Source organism: Falco peregrinus, chromosome 1 (genome assembly GCF_023634155.1).
Source record: "Falco peregrinus isolate bFalPer1 chromosome 1, bFalPer1.pri, whole genome shotgun sequence".
NCBI classification, from domain to species: domain Eukaryota; kingdom Metazoa; phylum Chordata; class Aves; order Falconiformes; family Falconidae; genus Falco; species Falco peregrinus.
This window is the reverse complement of record NC_073721.1, coordinates 111589069-111611504: the sequence shown is the minus strand read 5'-3', so window position 1 is coordinate 111611504 and position 22436 is coordinate 111589069. Positions and strand designations below refer to the sequence as shown.

The 22436-nt window shown below is 36.6% G+C and overlaps 1 protein-coding gene across 1 annotated transcript in view; it reads left to right on the top strand.

The window, feature by feature from the left end:
• MINDY2 (MINDY lysine 48 deubiquitinase 2) overlaps positions 1–22089 on the top strand; it is a 39916-nt gene extending 17827 nt beyond the window's left edge. Inside the window, exons 7-9 of the mRNA XM_055808213.1 lie at positions 9201–9374; positions 10609–10782; positions 12278–22089. Of these exons, the coding sequence (XP_055664188.1) occupies positions 9201–9374; positions 10609–10782; positions 12278–12397 (468 nt within the window). The 3' untranslated portion in view covers positions 12398–22089. The remainder of the gene's footprint in view (positions 1–9200; positions 9375–10608; positions 10783–12277) is intronic.
• The last annotated feature ends 347 nt before the right edge of the window (positions 22090–22436 follow it).

Here is a 22436-nt window from a genome sequence, read left to right as displayed (position 1 = left end):
GTCTTGAACTGTTGAAAGTATGTTTTGGTTATGTGTTATTAAATAAGAGTTTTAATTTCATACACACTTACATTTATGAATAATGGTAATAAATGCAAAAAAGGGGGGAGTTTAACATACAAAAACATTAAGGAACTGCTGGTCTTGTCATCTATGATGTAGTAATGCTATGTATCTTATGTGAATGACACTAGCTTTTCCATTTTGCAGTACTAGTTCTTTTCTTCTCCCTCTGTTAATCTTGACTGTCAATGCTTATCTTTGGCATTGCTATTCATAAGCTGAGCTAAGGCTTTGAATAGTCCTGGTAAATGATTAACTAACTTTACAAAGAGGTAACACATCTGGTTTTCTTATAGCTTCTTAAAATTTGTTTCATGTACGATGTTCTCTTAAAGCAGTAAGACAGGTAAAAGGATCTTTTTCTTCCCTTTCTCATTCCTTTTTTTTTTTTTTTTTAAAGCTATGGAACATAGCTGTTTATGGTCAAAAGTATAATTTCTATACTTTTGCTCACTTATGTCACAATTTCAAGACTTATAGTTTGCTTCTCTCCATTTTTCTAAATTTAACTCTTGCAATAGTTTGTAGTAGCTTGTCGTGTAAGCCTGTACATGGCTTTATGGTTGCTTTTGTTATGAAAAAAAGCCCCAACCTCAAAATAATTCTGTTTTAAAAAGGAAATACTAAGCAGTACAGATACACTTCCTGGGTACAAATGGTACCTAGAGGTGCAGAAAACCTTTTTTTACTGTGTTTAAAGGATATTACAGTTGAAATACTTAAATCCTCCTGAAAGTCATTCATTTTTGTGCTACTATTAAAACTCTTAAATTATAAAATGGTCCTTTATTAAATACAGTCAATGATTATCACTTTGACCTTGTGAGAATTCTGTTTGTAGAACATAGACTGTAGTCTTCTGCAACTCAGGATTTAGATTAAAGGCCAAAACTTGGTGTGTGTTTGTCAGTGCTTTATCAGCTTCATACTTGTAAAGATGTACTTACCAATTGATATCCTTTATTCCTTAAATAAAATGCAACACTCCAATGAGTTAAATATCCTTAACCAGTATTAATAATACAGAACACATTCAGGCAGTGAGTAAGAATCTGTGTCTGAGTCGTAACTGTAAGAACTAAATCCAAGAAACACAATATTTGAAGAATAGTATTATTTGTTTTGTATTTAAGCTTTACTGCTTCTAAGTGACTGTGGTTTTAATCTTGTCCTTTTTGAGAAGTCTTAGACTTCTGAAATGCTAAGTTTAGGAATGTGGGCCATTATTTTTGTGTTTCATAGTCATTATGGTGACATCATTTGCACCTAGTGTTCAATTTCCATGTTCTCTGCAGTCTTTTAGTCCCGGGGTTTTCACTTTTTAAACACTGTTGTTCATTTTGCCTTGGATTTCTGGTGGGTGGTTCACTATAGAATTTGGATATCAAGAAACTCTTTTAATAAAGACAGAAATTTTTATTAATTTATTTTTTAAAGTCAGCAGTAACCTTGCTGTCTGTTCCTAACATACCTAGCTATTTGCAATAGCTGTATAAGTAGGTATTTTTTGATATCAAGGAAGTAAGAAATAGACTTGACTTGGGCTTTTAGCCAAAATTAGCTATCTAGAAGTCCTCCAGGATACTGACACGAGTGCCAAATACCTTGTCACAGAGCTGAGATTTTTCAGCTGCTTTACTCTTTTCTTTTACTAGGCTTAGTGCTAGCTCTACAGGTTTTTTATGGAGTTTTTTAATTCATGGTTTGAGCAGTAGTCAGCAGTAGCTGGACTGTGGAGAAAAGCCCATCAATTAGGAAAACTGAAGACACAACATATGCCAGAGAAAATTAACATGTAGAACTTCTAAGGGGAAAAACTATGCAATGTGTTTGTCTTTCCCTAATAATGCCCTTCTGTCTTCCCCCTCCAATATATGGAAACATACAAACAGTTATGAAGTTAAACAAAAGGGAGTTATGCACATAGTAAGTTACGTACATATAATAAAACGTGCATTTGTAGAAACATTTATACTTTGAATAATTAGCAAGAATTTATCGTGAAAATCCTTTGGGTACATTAGATTGTATAATAATAATTCTAATGATGCTAATTTTTTATTTGGAAGCTTTCATGTACAGCTGATACAGTGACTTCTGCACTGGGTATATTTCTTAAGATCAGTGGGGTTTTTTGAGGCTGATACTTTAGTGAAAGGACTTGGATTTCAGTATATGTCAAAGAAGGTAGGCTGTAGGTTGATCTTAACTGCACATACTGGAGAAAAATAAAAAAAGATCGCTGTTCTTTTTCAAAAGAAATGCAGAATCCTGTTCCAACTTCTTATTATGCTTATCTTTTCTAGAATCTGCTTTAGAATTGAGGAGCAGGTGCAAGTAATTTAGGAAAAAGTTCAAAGAGCAATATTCATGAATCAGAGATGTTTTAAAGTTCAGTGTATTAGTTTTTCTAATACAACAGATGAACCCAAATAGCCTTAATCCTGTTCCATATTGGTACCACATAACAATCATATGATTGTGATTAAACCATTTTTATTTTTTTTGGTGCTTGGTCGAACAGATTTGTTTTTTTAAGTTGTATTGGAGTTCTTTCCACATCCCATCTGGTGAGCTTGTTTTAGAGATAACAGATATTTTCTGGTTTAAAATATATTATAAACATATATACATATATAATTATACATATTATATGTATATTATATATAATTTATATGTATTTATAAATATAATTATGTGATTTATGAATATATTTATAAATTATATGTAATTGATATATATTACATATAATATGTGTATTTTATTATATTATATAAACATATAATAAAATATATATGCATTTACCTGTCATTCCTTAATAAGGGATAGTCTCAAGGATATTTTGGAGCAGAAATGGGAGAGGTGGAGACCCATAACATTTTTTTGTGCATATAAGTTGAACTTCCTGGGGTTTAAGTCTGTTACAAAGAGTTTGCACTATTTATTATATGACACACAGCATCAATTTGAAAATAGAAGATTTACTAACACTGACAACACTTTACCCAATTATACTTAGTTTCAAGTGGCTTTCCATGGTTGGATCAATGGACCTTGCTTTTGGGTTGATCATTTTAGAGGGCTGTTCTGCTGAAACAAGTGATGTGGAAGTGTGAGCAAACAGCGCAGTATTCTGAATTCCTGCATTTTTGTTTTAAAAACTTTTTCATAGGCTGCTGTTACAAGGTGGTGCATAAGTGGCAAGGGCTCCTTGGAAATGTTGGGCATACTAGTGCCTAACTAGTACGATTGTTAACCTGCTTAACCTACTTGTTTCCTTTGTGGCCAGCGTCTCTACTGATGCCAAGATTATTTTATTTTTTTCTGCATGGATAGTAAAGGAATTTGTAAGGAAGGGAACTAGAGTGACTCCTCACAAACATGGCTTTGTTTTTAGCGTTATTCTTTAATTGTTATGAAATAATAATAATAAAATAGGTGGTGAGGTTTTTCTGTCTGAAGTGCTTCTTGGATGTTCAGAAATAGAATGGTTATGAACATACAGCAATGTTATGAATACGTGGTGTTAGATCAGGGAGTTATCAGTGCTGTGATGTACTTTAGGCAAAAGCTTACTAACGATCTCGGCTAGCAGATACTTAAAAGGCATTTCTACACTAGTTACGGGGCTGAAGATAATACTTCAGGCTTTGAGATGGACAATAATATGTGAGAAGCTGTATTCAAACACTTTTAAAAATATTGATTATTTTAAAAAAGAGTATGTGGCTTATGAACAGAGAAAAAGCAAAAGGGGGAAAACGGTGTTTAGTTCACTGTATTTGAAAATATTTGTTACTGTTTTGAAGTATTCCAGTACAACTTAATATATGGACACTTCTAAAAGGTTAATCTTCAGGCAGGTAACTGTTGTGCCATTTTTACATGTCTTCCAGATTACTGATTCAGGGAGTAAAAGCTCATGGAAGGGGCTCATTCAATAATAATTGTTCCATTTTAGATACAGCATTTACTTTAAAATCGTGGAAGTTGATGAGTAACCACAGTAGAATGATGGCAGTGATTTCTTTCAGAAACTGCTATGAAAAGTTTTGATGTAATCTGCTCTAAAGACTTCAGTGTTGTTTTTCTTTAAAGCTGCTGAGTTGGTATCACCATGTAATTAGAAGATTTCACAGATTGCATTTCAGAATAGACCATCAGTTCAATTATAATTTGTTTACTCAGTTCACACTATTTAATATAGTCTTGAATAATTAATACTTTATTATTCCTCTTCTGAGAATTGAATTAAATTTGCATAATACAGTATGTTGTCTTTTCTGATTTGAAGTTTGAGTATTAGGATCATGTTTATGCTTACAGAAAAATTATGTAACACTTAAATTTCATTATCGGATACAGAGGAACAACCAATATGGCAATTCTGTAATATTAGACATCTGTCAAAGTATGGTGAGTGTTAGTTAATAATGGCAGTTCAGTTATCAGATTCTTAATCTCTTTCACTGTTACTTGTCCATTTGCCCGAGTAATCATTTATTCTACTTCCTGTCCCTTTAATTGCGTATTAATAGTCTTGGCTCGTGTCATTATACAGTAATCACTTTCAGCAGTTAAATATGTGATTTTTTTTTTTTGCCTTTGCTTTTCATTACACAGATAATAAATACATCAAATGATAATTCCTAGATCAAGGAAAAACAGGACTGTAAAGAGGGGATCAGTTTGGTAAGAATATCTTAGTTCAGTTGGAACATTTTTCCCACTGATGTGACTGTGATACAACCTATTTTCTTTAATGAAAAGTAACAAAACTCCTGTTTGGATTTTGAAGTATGTGTGTTGCAATTATGTTTTCTAGTTTATAAATGTTGGGTTTCTGTTTCAGAACTCAACACAGACTTTTATTCAAATAAAAATTAATTGCGCTTTTTTCTTGAGCGTTTAAGATGATGTCTGAGTTTGGCATAGTAGAGGCAATGTATGTAACTTAATGTTTAAATATTTTTCCATTTTTCAGTAAGTGTACAGGTTTTTTTCCTGAGGCTTACTCTGTGTAATCAAATGGTGTATATTTTTTCAAAAAAAAAAAATCTTAATTTTGACTAACAGGGAAAATATTCCGATAGCTTAGACTAACCTAAAACAATAGCGCTTCGTTCACATAAAAAACATCTTCATGAAAACCAAGGGATCTGATCCAGAAGTCCAAGAGAACAATTACATGGGCTTTAAAGGATTGATTAATTAAAGGACAAAGCTTGAAGTGTTTGTCTTTACTGTATGTAGCTGTTCGACAGCTGTTTGGTTTTCTTTTTCAGTTTTTTTAACTGCTGGGAACTTGGTAATTGCCTTCAAACTACTTGTTCTGATGCCACTAATTTTAGTTACTTAATCTGATCATAAATTTAACCCAGGAAAGGAGGTCTTGTAACCTGTAACATCACCTGCAGCCTACATATGTTTGCATTTTAGAGAGTTCTTTTGTGCAAACCACAAGAGTATGACATCATTCTTCAGAATAATCTTGCTTTTATCCTTTGCTTTATTTCAAGCTTTTTATATGTGAAACTATAAAATCTGGGCATTGGTCTACAATATCTAGCTATTGATTCTTAGGATAAATAATTATTCGTAACTTTATTGTAGGCACAGTTTATCTTAACAGTTATGCACTTGAGACTTTCTTTTATTGATTTATTCTCTATTGACAACAGCTACTAGTAGATACTATTGCTGTATGTTATGTGCCGGTATTTTTGGGGCAATGTTAACCCATGAGACTGTATTTATTAAAAAACCCCACATTTAAAACCAAACCTAACAGATAAGCTGATAATACCTTAGAAATGGCCAGTTAAGACTTTATGAAGGTAGGAACACATTTGTCTTTTAAAGTATGATACTGTTCCTGGCAGGGTGTTCTTGAAAAGCATATTTATGTGTATTTGTTAGCTTAATTGCACGACCTTAATGTTCTGATCTTGCTCTTTTAGCTTTAACCCTGACTAGAAAGCAAATGCAGAATCAGGACCTTGGTCTGTTAAGTAGAAAACACACTCTGATTTTTATGCTCTTTAAAAGCCTCCTTCCTAATTATTTTTAATTTGGTGTAAATAAATGTTTCTACGCTTAGTAATTCTTACTGATTCTGTACTGTGTCCCTATCTTCTTTCCTTTTTCCTCGTTGTGTGTTGCACCGAGTGGAGCTCAAGTGCAGACACGTTGTTTGGTAGGGTACAAATAGGGTGTAAAAATAGTGGACACATCCAGTCAGAAATCCCAGCGTTATATTGGTTGTGTATCCTTGTCTCTCAACAGCTGGACTCATTTCACGACCTGCCAAGTGCTGGTGAATGGTGGCTGGCTCCTGGCACCAGGCATGCTGTTACTTAGAGCAGCTTAAATTTTGAGTATGAAGGTCATGACATAAAAAGATTTTCTCATATCCCCAAATCCCCTCGGTGGAATTTGGGTGTGCCTGTGAAGTTGGCCTGTGAGCCTTTAGGATTGGGAAGAAAACATGCACAAAGTTAAAACAGTGCCTATAAAGCCAGTCCGCAGGCATAGCTTCTGTTTGCTTCTTGCAAGTAGAAGGGACAAAACCTGGGAGTTCTAGGAAGACTGGTATCTGTCGCCACAAGTAGCTACATTACACCTAATACAGAAAGAGCAGAGTCCTCTGATTTTGTATATGGAACTGAAAGTTGTCCAATTATTACCAAAAGGTACATAAATATTAGCAATATTATGAGAGTCCTTGGGAATCTGTTTCTTTTTTTGAGAATTTCCATGCAGTTATGCTAATAGAAGGTAGAGCACTTGATCAAAAACAAAAAGGGAAAGATAACTTTGCATCTGGGATCTTTGCTTTCCCACTGGTCTGCCATTCCAATAAAGTGAAGAGGAGCTCTGCCTCTTCACAGGTACTAGGGAGCCTCGGTGTGTTGGTTTGCTAGGTTTTGATAAAAGTGAAGCAGCATGTTTTTAACTCTGCGGTTGGTATTGGAATTGGAATGGTATTGTTTAGGTCATGTAGTGATAGGTAGTGCAGCTCATTGCCTCTCATCAGGGAGCTGTATTAAAATGGTTTATTTAGGATGGCATTTTTACAATCGGTGTTCAGGTCTAGTTCAACTGAGGAGATCTTAAAAAAAAAAAGTGAGAATATGAATTTTATTTAAATTGAAACAATTCTTTATTTCAAACAAGTATTAGCTTTGAAATACCTTTGAATGACAGATTGTAATCCTGTAAATGTAATGATATACTTAATATTTGTGTGTGAAAATTCAGTTCATAATAGTTGGGAGATGATGAAAGCATTACCGTTTTCCTATTTCAGTGTTATTAGTAAACTACACTGTTCATGAGCTGTTTAAAAGGTAATTCAAATGTATGGCATAATAGAGGAAAACTGGACACACCCCTCTTTTTAGGTTTTGTTTGAATCAATGTACTGGTCAGAATAAAATTTAAGAGGTTCAAATACACTTACCTTAAAGATTCTGTGGGTTTGGGGTTGGTGGGATTTTTTGGGTTGGGTTTTTTTTTTCATTTTTTCAAGACAACTTATATGTAAGACGCTGTGAAGCAGGTATTCTGTGCATATTGGAAATTCTGTGAAGTTATTTCCTTTGGGTGTGTTTTAAGCATCAGAAGTAGCATTTGGTTTTTAGCCAGGTTTCTGAGGGAAAGCTGATTCCTTAGATGATGTTACCTGGTCAGACTTGTTGCTGACACTTGTATCTGTAAGCCCACCTGGGCTGGGGTAGCTGCCATTCCACATCTTGAACATACTGTAGGCCTTTGTGGGGTTTTTACCTGTTTGGCCTTTTGCGTAAGTGCATCTTACGGTATTAGGTACTGTTAGAGCAATTGCTGCATCTGAATCTGCAGGTAATATTTTTTGTTAAGTCATATGACCTACCAGCCTCAGAAGGGATGGCTGTAAACTTAATAGGGTTGAAGAGATGTGATTTCAATTTCAGCATCTCTTGTAGACAGTCTTTTAATGACTTGAGAGAAATCAGTGAGCTAGCTCTGTGCTTGCTGAATAGGGGCAATGTTTTCTTTTGTTGCCTATTCAGCCTATGAAATAGAACAGGAACTGCCTCTCGTGTTTTGGTACATGTTTAGCACAGGGATCTTTGAGAACCCTTCGTGTGCTGCTGTAATACAAACAGCAAATTTTTGTGGACATCACAATAAACTGCTTTGATTTTTACAGCTAAAACGCTGCAACAGGTTTTGCATTGAATATCCTGATTTGGTGTGGTCAGTAATATTCATGAAGGCTTCAGTCTTAATGTGCTGTGTAAGCAGTAATAACATTCTTGCTTTGGAGTATAATTCTAAAAATATTTCAAAAGGGGTAGTGTAAGATGAAAATTAAATTGAAATTTATACATGGATTTTTGTGCTGTTTTGCTGTAATTTCCCTTTGATTCCAGCTCCTCTCCCATTCCTTCAGCCTAAGCTTGCATTTCATCCTTCCTGTACCTTGGCTTCTGGACTTGTTAGTACTGTTTATCTCACTCCCAGACCAGCCCATTTTATAATTTCAGAGTTTGAAATCAAGGAATTCGGCCTTGTGGAACTGTAAAAAGGCTAAAATCCAACAAAAGCAGTTATTGGTAACAAGTGATAGCAAGACTCTTAAATCTATTTTTTTCAATTGAAGTAAACCTCAGATTCTATCAAAACTCATTAAAAAAATGTGAAGTCTGAGATGTGGTCGTTTTGAGGTAATGCCTCTTGGATTATTTGGAAAGATCACCCTTGTCTTCAGACCTGGCCTTTGGAATTTAATATGATTTGTCCTGGGATTTAAAATTTACATTGCCAGTCTTGAGGTATACTACTTAGGTGTGTTTCCAAAGAGTTATCAAGGTATATATTAATGTTTTATATTAATTTTTAGTCAATATAAACTTTAATAATGAAAAATTACAAGATGAAACAGAAATTAAGCGTGGCTGTTAATTTAGCAATGAATACTAGTATCTGGTGTTCTGTGCTGTATCCTGATTCATTTACATTTAAAATGTTTTAAAATCTAAACATTTTACTGGAAAGCAACAGTTGTATTAGCTGATCATTTCTGCTAATTATGTCAGATTATAAAAAGGATTTTTTTTAGTTTTACAGGTTTTGTTTATTCTTCTGCATAGGGTCAGCTTTACCTGCTGGTGACAGACCAGGGCTTTCTTACAGAGGAGAAAGTTGTCTGGGAAAGCTTACACAACGTGGATGGGGATGGAAATTTCTGTGATTCTGAATTCCACTTACGGCCTCCATCAGACCCTGAAACTGTCTACAGAGGGCAGCAGGATCAAATAGATCAAGTACTGGATTTCTGCTTTTCTATTGTATTTTTTCTGTTTGTGACTATATATAACAATTAGTATGCCTTTTTAGGCTTATATATGTGTGTATACTTACACAGATGTGTATGTACGTGTACTCATGTATATATAGAACCTAAAAAAAATTCTTTAGATACTTAGGTTGGGGTTCCTAAAAGTGCTACTTTGAAGTATTAGCATGACTTCAAGGGAGGAAGACTAAGACCAGCTGTGAATAGTTTGGAAAATCTGATTTTAATCTCTCATCATCCAGTTCTGCAAATAACTTAACTCAGGTGAAATGTCACATCTGCCTTGTATATGGAAACAGAAACAGCACCGTGGAACTCCTCATGCCATAAAAAATTTGTTTCAGGTCACTAATATTGTCATAACTGAACTTTGCCTTCTGATGCCCGCTTTGAATGTAGAACAAAAACCATAGCAGATTGTGTCCGATGGTGGTTATTTGTTATTCTTAACTATATCTAATAGTTAGCAGAAGTTGTCTGAGACAGGACTTATTTGTACCAGTTAATGCATAAGCACATGGCAAGACTAAGCTCCTTGGAAATCTTACATTCTGAATGAGCAAAATAAACATATACTAATCACCGTAAGTGCTTTTTAATACAGAGAGGGATGAATAAGCAGATGCTTTTTAATAAATTCAAGCACTATCTCTCTCTTGCCAAATAAAGAATCTGGCAAAGATAACCGGGCTAGTAATATCTTGAGTTGCTGTCTGGATATATCCAAAACTACCTTTTGATTATTTTCTCATCTGCTTAGGAGTTAGTGTTCGTTATTGATGTACTCTCAACACTGTTCAGTAAAGTGGGGCTAATACTCTATCAAACATAATCAGTGTTAATTAGAAATAGCAAATTGCAGAGAGAGCTTTAAAATCTTCTACCTAGAACTGGTATGAGCCGACACTGTCTTTTGCTGCTGCCCAGGTAATGGAATTTAAACCTGAAAGCAGGGGGGTTTAATCAGCTTTTGTGTTTACACAAACAGCTACGGTATAGGCACCTGTTTTCAGCCTTTCTGCAGTTCAGGTTATGAACAGGTTCTGAAACAAAGTCCCGTTTCCCATGAGGTAATATATTTGAAGATGAGGCTCTGAGAAAAGTGATGCTGCTGTTTATCTGCACATTCTGAAAAAGTCACTTTATATGTCTTGACTCCTTCTGTATGTAAAAGAGCATTAATAAACAAGTTTACTTTTTAGGATTATCTGATGGCATTGTCTCTACAACAAGAGCAGCAAAATCAAGAGATCAACTGGGAACAGATCCCAGAAGGAATCAGTGATCTAGAGCTAGCAAAGAAGCTCCAGGAAGAGGAGGACAGGAGAGCTTCTCAGTACTATCAGGAGCAAGAACAAGCAGCTGCTCAGGTCCAGGTAAGAAAGCATTATCACCGAATATGATCACGAGATTTAGAGAGTAACTCAATAGTTACATAGACACATCTACATTTGTAAATGTTTGACACTGGTAAGACTGCTATTTACATTCTGTACAGCAACTGATGAGACTAATAATATAGGGCTCTTAAGAAATATGCTATAGTTGTTGGATTATTTATGCAGATACGGCAGTTGCTGCCACTTAAATACTTTAAAGACGGCCTAACCTAAATGAGGGTTTCATTCATACTATTTCAGTTGGAATGATGAGATGAGTTGATACATAAGGTTACAAAGCTTGTATTAGCTAATAGTTTACATTACTTACAAAATAGTATTCAAATAAGAGAGTTTTGATAGTAATCAGTTTTGCCTTTATTTTGTCTTGCAGAGGTTTGTTGCTGTACGTTTTCAGGTGTTTCGGTCAGTGATATCAGGTGAATCTGTTCAGTCCAGTTTCAAATTGGGAAACTAACAGTTTCTCCCAGTACACCTTTCTGTCCCATCCCCATAAGCAGTTGCATTCAAAATGCTTGGAAAATATGATTCATGCACGTGTATATACAAAATTGCTATATAACTGAATAGTATGAAGAGAGATATATGTTCAGTTTATATAACTTGCACACTCTTGTGTGCAGGAGGCAATATTTAGATTCATGTTCTGGATTCAGAGAGTTCTTAACTGCTGAAGACTTTTAAAACAGATTTTATTTACAAATAACATAAAAAAAATCTGCATGAAGGCTGAACCTTTGATGGCCTGAAGCAATTCAGAACCATTAATTGGCGTGCTTGTTAAGCATGAAACAAGAATTTTGACAGTTAAAAGTTGTATTCTTTTCACTGCTTGTTGCTTTAATAGAATCATCGGTAGCTACTTCTAAGACAAAGATTCACTACTGCTGGCTGCAGAAAGGTAGAAAGAATTGAAGAACCTCCTTAACAGGACTTAACAGCATGCTTTTTTGCAGCTATGAATGGATAACGGCTCGAATAGATGATGGAAGTAACAAAAAATATTACGTTTGTGTACCAACCCTCTTGCCAAGTTCTCAACTAGTTTCTAGTCACAGAAGCTGCTGCTTTGTGATGTCTGCTGTCTAAAGCAACACTTTCACTCTGCAACTTCTGAAAAGTGGACTATGTTCTTATAAAAGAAACTAGCAAAAATTCCAGTACAGTACAGTAATATAAAGTGCCAGAAAATACTTGAAGCCAATTTTTATTATTGAAACAACTGGTCTGAACACGTGGACACAATAGAAAGGACACATAGGACTTGAAATACATTTTCAGCTGACTTCATCTTTTTTTGAAATAAGAACTTTTGTGGCAGTTCTGGAGTATTTATACAAAAAGACCCCACCTGAATTGAGCTGTTTGCATAATAGTTAAACTTTTGTTTGTGAACTTGAACATGAGTAATACTTCAGATTGCATCTACAATGATGTTTGTTTTATTCAAGATTTTATTTTTTCTACATAGCAGGTGCAAGGTGCTGCTTCTCCAGCAAGCGGAAGACAATCTGGGAGTAACGAACGCAAACGTAAAGAGCCTCGAGAGAAAGAGAGAGAAAAAGAGAAGAACAGCTGTGTTCTCTTGTAATAGAAAATGGATTTAGTCTGGAGCCAAGTGCATGTCCTCAGAAGCAAAAACAAGGAGTAAAAAGGAAGACAAACCCGTTACATGCCGCCTGTGCCTGATTACCCCATGGATTTTGTTCATGTTTCAAGAGAGGATGGGTGACTTTGTTACAATCACACAGACTTTCTTCAAAGTCATAGCACGTGCTGCTCAAGATGGAATTCCAAGTCACAGTGGGATGCGGCTGTGCTTTGAGTTAGTCGTAAGAAATACTGCACCTTGTAGCTGAACACACAAGTCATGGCAAGTTTTGTGTCAGAGTGACATCCATTACTCATTACATCAGTTAGTAAGCTATTTTATCTTCTACTTAAAACAAAGGAGGTAATTTGTTTTGTGCAAGACTTTTTCCTGAAGTCTGTACACTAGCACAACAGAGTTCTGTGTTCCTTACGTGGTATGAAACTATATCTTAGGCTGGGTATAGTCTTCACAACACAAGAGCCCAAATAACAGCTGGGCACTGCCTCCTCAGTGTGTCCAGATTTCTTTGCTTCTGGATCTGGTATGTTCGGTTTTTTGAACCCAGATTTATACTGTGTTACTGCTGTCATTGCACCTCCTGGCCAGCTTTCTTGCCCCAAGAATATGTGACTCGATAGGCAACGTACAGAAAATTGTCACAGAGAATGGGGCATTTATTAATAAGCAAGATGAATATTGTTTGCTTTTCTTGCAATTACAAACTGGGTATGGCAACTCAGATGTTATCAGGGTTAAACAAGTAATTTTATAGTAACTTCTTTTTCTTTTAGCATTTTTTCTCTTGTAGGTAAACTGGACCAGATAAGTTCTTATTTATTGACCTCTCCATATGATAGGTGAATGATGAGAGGAGACTAAGGTCTATAATAATCATTATTCTATGTAAGAATGCAGAGTTAAAATAACTATCTATCTGCCTTTTTTCCAGAAGTACCTTGAACTTTAACATGATGTTAACATGTCCACTTGTGTATTTAAGCAAGTGTACTGTAGCTAAAAACACACTCTGTTTGTTTTATAAATCATATATCCTTAAAAAGCACACTTCTGAAGGGTGAGAGAGGAGCGAGGCTGCTCTCCAAGGTTGTTTGGGAAGGTGGTCAGATGTATAATTTTGTTTTTTAAATCACTAATTTAGAATTTTTGGAAACCAGATTTTTCTAATTTATGGGAACCAAATAAACATGTTGTGTCTTGTAGTATTTATAGAACACAGAAACAGAATACTTGCTGAATTTTGAGGGAACCACAGATCTTCCTCCACTTCCATTAAATCAATAACAGTTACCTTCTTGCAGAACCTTTTTGATAGAAATTTCTATTTAGCAATTTGTAGATACTTTTGAAAAAGGCTGCTGCTCCTGGAGAAGCTATGTATTCATGCTCTAAGCCTGGGTAAGTGCATTAGTATACAATAATCTGTGAAAGCTAAAGCAGCCAGGTGGAACACGACATTCCTGGGTTTGGATGTTTGGAGAGTTTCCGTAAGAGAGAGGGTGTCTAAACACAAGCCCACTGGTAAAAAGCCACTTGGAAATTATTTCAAGTGGACTTGCTGTGGTGATGGGAACCAGTCATGACATAGATCTGTTACGAACCTAGAATGAAAATTAGATGGATAAAGGAAGAATGTCTTATTAACTAAAGAGCCAGTTTGTATCACTTTTTTCTTCCATGCTTTTTTATCTTTTTTCCCCCCTCACTTTTATTAGAATTCACATTTATAATAATGAAGTAATGAACAGTAGGTCTCTAATATGCAAACAGAAAATTTAAAAATTTCTCTATCTCTAGAAAGTCACACCCAGAAAAATAACTTTTAATACTTAATGTATGCGGTTCAGATAATTTTCTGTGTCAAAGCAAAGGTTGATGTCTTCCTTCCTTTGCAGCAGCCTAACTTCTTCAAACAAATTAATGATGGGGGATCACCAACAATGACTTACCTACTTCAAACAGATCAGAAAATATTCCAATAGTGTCAATAACAGAGACTTTAAGCCAGAATGTTGTTTAAAAACATTCTGTTACTAAGATTTTTCCAAATTTGTGTATTTACATTTATTTATTGACCTTGAAAAATAAATATGTCGAGCTAAATGTTTGTTATCTTATTTTATTTTCAGTGACAGTATTGCCACTTTAAATTCTTTTTTTGAACAAATCTAGCTAGAGCAGGCATCTTGGCTGTTGGGGATTTCTTTATGCCTAGGATACTTGCTGGTATTAGAAAAATTCACGTACCATTTCACGTTTCAGACAGACGTGCCTGAAACCTAATATACTGTAGTTATGGTAATGTTATCACCTGGTCACAAAGGAAGAAGAGTTAAATGCCAGTGCTCATCGTGAAGTCTGAACTCCCAGATAATTCAGGGTTTTTTCAATAAAAGACCGAAGGGTTTCAGGTTGTTTGAGATGGCAGGCATGCTATTCACACAGTTAATGTCCTTCTTTCTTCGCAGGTCTTGAATCTTGGGAAGAAAGGTAAAGAATTCCTGAAATCTAGGGCATTGTTCTGCATGAGTTGAGCTTGTTAGTAGCAAAAGTTACAAGCAGATGAGCTTGGTAATATCCAAAATAAAATACATCTGGAAGCTTATCTGGAAGCTTAACTTACACCCTACTGTGACTAACCATTCCAAAAGCAACTGTCACAGTTGGTATCTATGACAGTATCTGATGATCAAAAAAATCTGAACAGAATTGCTTTTATCTGTAGTAGTGAGCTTGGAAAACAATATTATAAAATATTCATGGAGTACCAGAAAGACTATGTCTATTTCTGACTCTTTACTTCATTTGCCTCTTTTTTTTTTTTTTTTTTAAGCTCATGTTCTGGCAGAAGGGTACAGATTTATACTTTAAATCTGTGTACACAATTTAGCATGCACATGCTCTAAATACCTACATAATATATATGAAAGTGTCCGGAAAAGTAGAGTAGAACTTGTTTTCCACTAGACAAAAGCTAGCACAGAAAACAATCATAGGATTTTTCTTGTTGCGTTGTACTTGTGAAATTTTTTTTAAAAAAGCTAAATGCAAGTATTCTTAAAATTAGCAACAAATTGAGCACTGCCATAGTGATAAATGTTTTTCTAAAAGGCACTTTGTAAATGCTCGGATATACCACTTCCCTTGTGACACGCATATGGAATCCGCAGTACAACAAAGTGGATCCAAAGGAAGATTGTAACACCAGAGGGACGAGATGATTATTCCTGAAAAATCACTTAAACACAATGCAAAAAAATATATTTTGTAGCTAGCAGTCTAGTTAATGCATTAAAGTGTGTGTTCAGCTTGTCTGTACAGAGCTCTTCTTGTGGATCACAGGGACACAAGCAGCTAGAAGCGAAGCGTATGCTCTTCCGTGTATCCTTGCATTGGATTGCCAGCCAATCTCTACACTCACTCGGTATTTCACGTTATTGTCAAATGTTTCTTCAAACTTGTACACACAAGTTCTTGAAAAAATTTTCCAGTCTGTAATAAAAGGCAATTTGAGTTCTTGAAATGGAATCTTTTGGTGTATTCAGCAGGAAATACTCAAAAGGTGAAGCTGATGTACAACCTTTCTTCTTTCCTGCTACAATAGATCGGTAACCCAAAGCTAGCTCGTTGCTTACATCAGCTTTCTTACCGTTAGGATGCTTATTGTAAGTTGTTGACATTTATACAAAGTACATCCTTAAATACATCATACTGAATTAAAGAGCTGTATTTATTTTATATAAAGTAGTCTTTTTTTAAGGTTGTAACCTTAAGCAGCAGGTGACTCAGGAAATGCAAGTTAAATGATGCAATATCCTCATTAGAAAGCATATTAGAGAGAAGCAAAAGTACAAAGCCTTAGTTTGATTGCAATATAACACAGTTTTTCCATCCGCTCTGTGATAGTGAGACCTTGGTAACAAGAAAAATCTGACACTGAAAAATGTTCAGTGATAGCAAATATCACATGCAAGAACTTAAACGTATGCATTTAATCTTGTGATTCAGCACATTTACTCTTCTTTTTTTTTTTTTAAGCATAAACAGCAATAGACTGTTAGCAGAATTGTTTTGAGTGGGAAAATTTGGTGAGTTGAATGATGCTTTCCTCATGCAAAATCACTCATAGAAGTCTATTTGATGTTAATTTCCATACAGTTTCCATATAGCTCCATGTTCACAGCTTGTTCTTACACTTGTCCAGTAGAAAAGCAACGTATTTAAGCTCAGCTGTCATCTGCTCTGGGAAGAAGTGCTGTAGGGAAATGCTGAGGACTAGGAAAGTCCCTCCACCACCTCTTGAGATTGTGTAGGGATTGATTTGTCCCCAATTTTGCTGTTCCTTGAGCCACAGCTGAATTCTCTGCCTTTACAATTCCTTTTCTGGTTTGTAGGATTACTTGTGCACGTGGAGAGGCTTCATGTGCTGAAATGAGCAATTCCTTGGATTTTTAGCTCGAGAACTTTAACTACCTGGTTAATTATCTGTAGAATGCAAGATTGTGCATTTTCCTCTGCTTGGCAGCATAGAAATGTTTTCAACAAAATGTTGTTTGGGAAATCCAGAGGAAACAATTTGCTGAATTCACTGAGGGAATGGCCAGTGTGCTGATAGCACAGTGGGCTGGCGGCATCCACCCCTGTACGCACTGTGCTGCCTTCATGCTTCTAGGTCAAGGGTAGCTGTTCCGACCCCCTGGTTACTCCAAAAAGGACTCTATTAAATGTCAGGTGTCTACTGCTCCATTTTGGTCTTTGTGTCAGCTGTTGCCACTGTGACCTCTCTGCACCTGGAGAGTTAGCCCCAGACAATTTGTTGAAACCTGAAAGTTCTTTACTGCCTTTACAATTCCTTTTCTGGTTTGTAGGATTACTTGCATGTGTGGAGAGGCTTCATGTGCTGAAATGAGCAATTCCTTGGATTTTTAGCTCGAGAACTTTAACTACCTGGTTAATTATCTGTAGAATGCAAGATCCCGCATTTTCCTCTGCTTGGCAGCATAGGAATGTTTTCAACAAAATGTTGTTTGGTAAATCCAGAGGAAACAATTTGCTCAGTTGCAGTACCCGACTGAAAAGTTTGCTAGCTTAGTCTACAAAGTATGCTTACAAAATAATTTACTGTAACAAAATGATGAAAAGGCAGGCATCTGTTTCCCTAAATCTAATCCGATGGTGAAACGTGAAATAAGGCCCTGTGAGGGCTTTCATCACAGAGTCACTCGTTGAAGGAAGCAGGGGTGCTGTGGCTGGCAGTCTCGCCGGGGCCAAAAGTGGTGAACTGTGGTGGCTTGTCACGGTCAGACACTATGCCAAATGTACATAGATCTTGGGAGTGGGCAGGGACACAAACTCATCTATGTTTTATATTTATTTTTTTTAGTGAATCCCTTGAGAATGTCCTTTAGCGATGACTTATTTCAGTTTAGGTCCCATCCAGCTTAAGCGATACCTATTGTGAAACACAGCAACGCGGGAGGTGACGTACCAGTGTCTCGGGAGGCGATGCCTTTAGCTCGTACAAACTCGGATTCTCCATCACTGGGCTGGGACAAGCAATGGGATACTTGGTCTATCTCGGCGTGCACAGGCTTTTTAAGACTTAAGCTGTAATTTTTCATGGTGAAGATCATGCTAGGCAGTCTCAAAAATTTCACCTGACATTTAGCGTTTTTAGTTTTGTTCTAGATGTGTTTCAGAAAAAGCTGGGATAACTGGTATTTTTGTCCAAAACCTGTTGACTTTTGTACTGACCTCAGAAAGGGTCCAAACTGCACCTGGAAGGAACTGTCAGTGTGTCAGTAAAACTGAACGAGCAGAGTCACGGGTATGTCCTTGGCGTTTGTCACCTGTTTTGGGGAACTCCAAAATACAGTAAGAAAACAGAAAGGCTTCTCCCTTTTACATGAGCTGGCCTATGCAGTCGCTAACATGTGCGCTGGGTATTTCGTTCTTTAGGGCTTGCTGATGGGGTCCAGCCTCTGCAGCGGATGGGTTAAATGTTTCTGCTTGTAATCTAGCGCTGGGAACACTTCTGCCTTCAGACACAGAAATGATCCTGATAAAAACACGACTGACGCTTGGCAGCTCTGCTGCTTTTAAATACGAGAGCTGCGGAACGGTTACAGGCAAACTCTAAATAAAGCTTTTTACCGTTGCAAGTACATTCTTTTTGGCGATGGTAAATTATAATAGTGAACGGGAATTATCAAGTCAGATGTAAGAGAAGATAATTGGTGTTAGCCGAGGCCGCTCAGTGAGTACCGAGTGGGCAGGCGCTGCGCAGGCTCAGCCGCGTTAGCCCGCGGGGGCTGGCTCAGCACCCCAGCTCCGTTACCGGCCGTTCACGCCGCTCGTGGGGATGCAGCATAGTCCAGCTAGGCACAACCCTGCCATCCTCACCGAGCTAACGCTAACGATGTTATACAGAGGGCGTGACTATATGGACTTCTCCATGCAATGTATGAATTCCAAGTGCATACTGTCATTAAGCCCGTATTACAATTTATCATTTGTGCCAGCTCTCATAAAGCTAGCGCGATTCCTTCTGGCCATGCTATAAATGCACTTACTTTCTGTGAAAGAAATACAGAAAATTAGATGGCCGCTTTCCTAACAGGTTTTGAAACTACCTTGAAATGTTCTTTGTGACACGGTCTTTTTCAAAGTCTTGGGGAAATTAAAGAATGCATAAAAGTTTCTGAAGAAATGTAATGATTGGACACAGTCCTCTTGTTTTGTAGTACATCTATATTCAATATACTACTATTCAAAAAAAAAAGCCCAACAAAACAACCCACCTCAACATTTGATTCTGCAAGAGAATGTTATATTTGGCTATATATGCCACAGTCACCATTTGGAGCTAACAAACAAACTGCTTCACCAGTAGCAAGCCTGTGCTGTAGAAATGTCACTGGAAGGGTTTAATAAATATTGGGGAAAAAGTATTTCTAAACAAAATAATACAACGGTTTGGGTTTTTACTGTGGTCTGCTGTGAACTGCAGTGGCCAGCAGATCAGAGCTGCCTCTCAGTCACAGCAATTAGCAGTCGCTGACAGTGTCTTAGGATCCTTTTAAACTCCCAAGGCGGTATTGCAATGCTTAACACTTGTCCTAAATCTTTTTTCTATTAAATGTCTACCCAGTCCAACTTCATACTACCAGATGCAGCCACGAGCGGGACTGTGACATTTCAGTGTAGACTTAAGCAACCCAGTTTCACAATTTATTGTAATTGTTCATAATTAATTACCAGTGTGTATCAGCTCTGCAAGCGGAGAGCTGGGAGAAACAGCCGAAATAAGCGGCTGAGCCTCCAACTTCAGCTGGAGCTTCCAAAGGGTGTTAAGGAAGGTGGTGACCAATACTGTTCTTCTGGAAAAGCTCAGACCAAATAAGAAAGTTTACCCTCTGATGTTTCTGCTACTTTTTTTTAAAGAAGAAAGCCAGCGTTAAGGCCATCCTGTGTGTTTTTAAGAGAAAAAAAAACAGCTGAGTTTTGAATTCAATTGCATCTTCAGATTTACTAGCTTTTCAGCATGGTAGCTGTTCAGCATTTTATGCTTTTTTCCAATGGAACTTTGTTTTCTTTTCAGTCTTTTGGTGTCAGGGCATTAACTGGTCTCTTAATTTTAGGGCTTTTGTTACTGCAGGTTAACGAGAGCCAAAAGGAACTGTTGTGTATTAATGACTGGTTTTGTTTACAACCAAGTTCTAGTGAGTGAAGTCTTCAGACTGGGAGTTCAAAAGCAGGTTGTGTGTGAGGTGAAGCCAGCTGCAGCCCTGGTGGACTTTACAATTGAGTTATCTTTATTATAGGAAAACATTATTGCTGTGGAAATAAAATCCTCCTTTTGCTTAGAAAAGTATAGTAGCCAGTCATCTTTGAGCCCACTGCAGGTAAGATACAGCGAACCAATGAACCTGCTTGTGAAGTTTTAAACTTATAATTTAGCATTTGCATTTTGTATCCTGAATAGTTGCAGTAATTCCATCTTTGCATTTCATGTACTCAGTTGACAGCCGCCTGCTTGCGCTTCTGGATTTCTTACATGCTTTCTCCTTGAGGCTGGCAAGCAAAAATGACTTCTGAGAACCCATTAAAGAAGTGACCCTAGGTACAGCGACTTCCAGGGAGAAATCTGTCGTAGCAAGCGTTTCCTCACCTGTGTTTAGATAACCCTTGCCACCACTAGCGCTGCTCCAGTTAAGGAGCATCACTGGTCACACAGGTACAGCCCAGACGTTCGTTAAATAAGCAGGACTCTGGTTCTGATACAGTTTGTACTTGCAAAAAGAAACCAGTTAATACTTCTCCCCAGACTCCCATCAGATCGCGTGGGACAAATCCTGTCACTCGTGAAGGGTTGTTTTCCCCCCCTGTATTTTTGCAGTGTATAATCACAGTTTATAACTCAAGCCTCAAAAAGTGATAGTGGTACTTAAACCTATAGAAAATACCAAGCATCTTGCTCTGTCCCACAGAAAGAAACTCCACGTATGTCGCTACCTGCTCAGTACTAGTTGTTAAGTAAAAAGTCATGGAATGTCTTTTAATACCTTACACCTGCTTTGTTTATAAGGTCATGGAATGTTTTAATACCTGACACTTGCTTTGTTTATAAGGGAGTGAAAGACGCTGCCATCCGTCGCCTCACAATAACCCGATCGAGCTTTAATCTTACGTGACAAGGGGGGTTGGTTTATCTTTCGTGTTACAGCTTTCAGTGACAGAAGGTCTTATCAAAGTGTCCACAAATAAGTTTTGGTTATCTTTTTACCGGGTTAGTCGATGCATAGCTATTACTTGTCCAATTTTTTATAATCACCTTTTACATATACAGGGAAGCTTATTCAAGAAACTGCAGGTGAAACACGTAGAAAGGAATCCGCTGCCCCTAGTTCTTCAGTGTTAAGTATTTGTTATCACAGTAACTGTCTTGACTGGCCTTTTTTAGAACGAAATTATTTAAAAAAGCCCAAACATCCAACTATGTATTTTAGGACTAGCGTTGTCTTGCAGATGCCCTGCCTAGACCCCCCAGAACGGTACAATTGCTGCGTTACATCAGCAGCAGAGCTGTGAGCCCGTTAGCCACCTAATGTTTACCTTGATCTCTAAATCTAATTTTAAAAGGAAATGCAAAAATAAAAGCTAATGCAAGCTACTGTAGATTGACCGAGAGAAGTGGAAGACATTTAAGTTTTTAACAACTGTATTTTAGAAGTGCATGACCTGATGAAGTCCAGTCATGCGGTGTTGTTTGTACCGATGTATGTGATGGAAATCCTTTTCATGTTACACTGTTATCCAGCATTGTAATGGCATCTACAAGTTCAACTACTGAATGTTTTGCATTTTAAAAGCCTTAATTGTTTATATTGTATTAATGTGTTTTTAAAGCCTATAAGGAAACAACATTTTCCTTGTAAATTGTTAAAATAATTTTGAACACAAATAATTTTCAGAGAAGTCCAGTTCTGTATCTTAATACCCCTTTTTGTTTGTGTACCACGAAAGAAAAACTGTTAAATTCTGTTACCTTTTAAAAAATGTCTCCAGTTATCAGCCTCTCTTATAGTTTGTCTTTACCCTATTGAGATATATTTTGGTTAAGTCTTCTGAAATTCATTGTATGTTAATAAATTTAAGTGAGCAAACTTAAATATTTCATTTAGGTATTTATGTTCTTCCCTAATAATAAAGGTTGAATGAAATCACTAAAAAAAAATAACTTGCTCTGTAAAAGGATAGACTTCTGTTATCTAAATATTTCATAAATTCAAAGGTTTTGGCAGTATTTTTAATCAGGTTTTCCCCCTTATCATCCTAGTTGTTTCAAGATTTTAATTTACGTGAAATATCTACACATGCACAATCACATTTTCATTTAACTGAGCAAAAAAAGTCGGGAAATGTTATTTATACCTTTTAAAGTTGGAATGCACATTAGCCCTGTTCACTGCAGGCAAGATACCAGGTCACATATCAAAGCTTTAGTTTTGTACCTCTC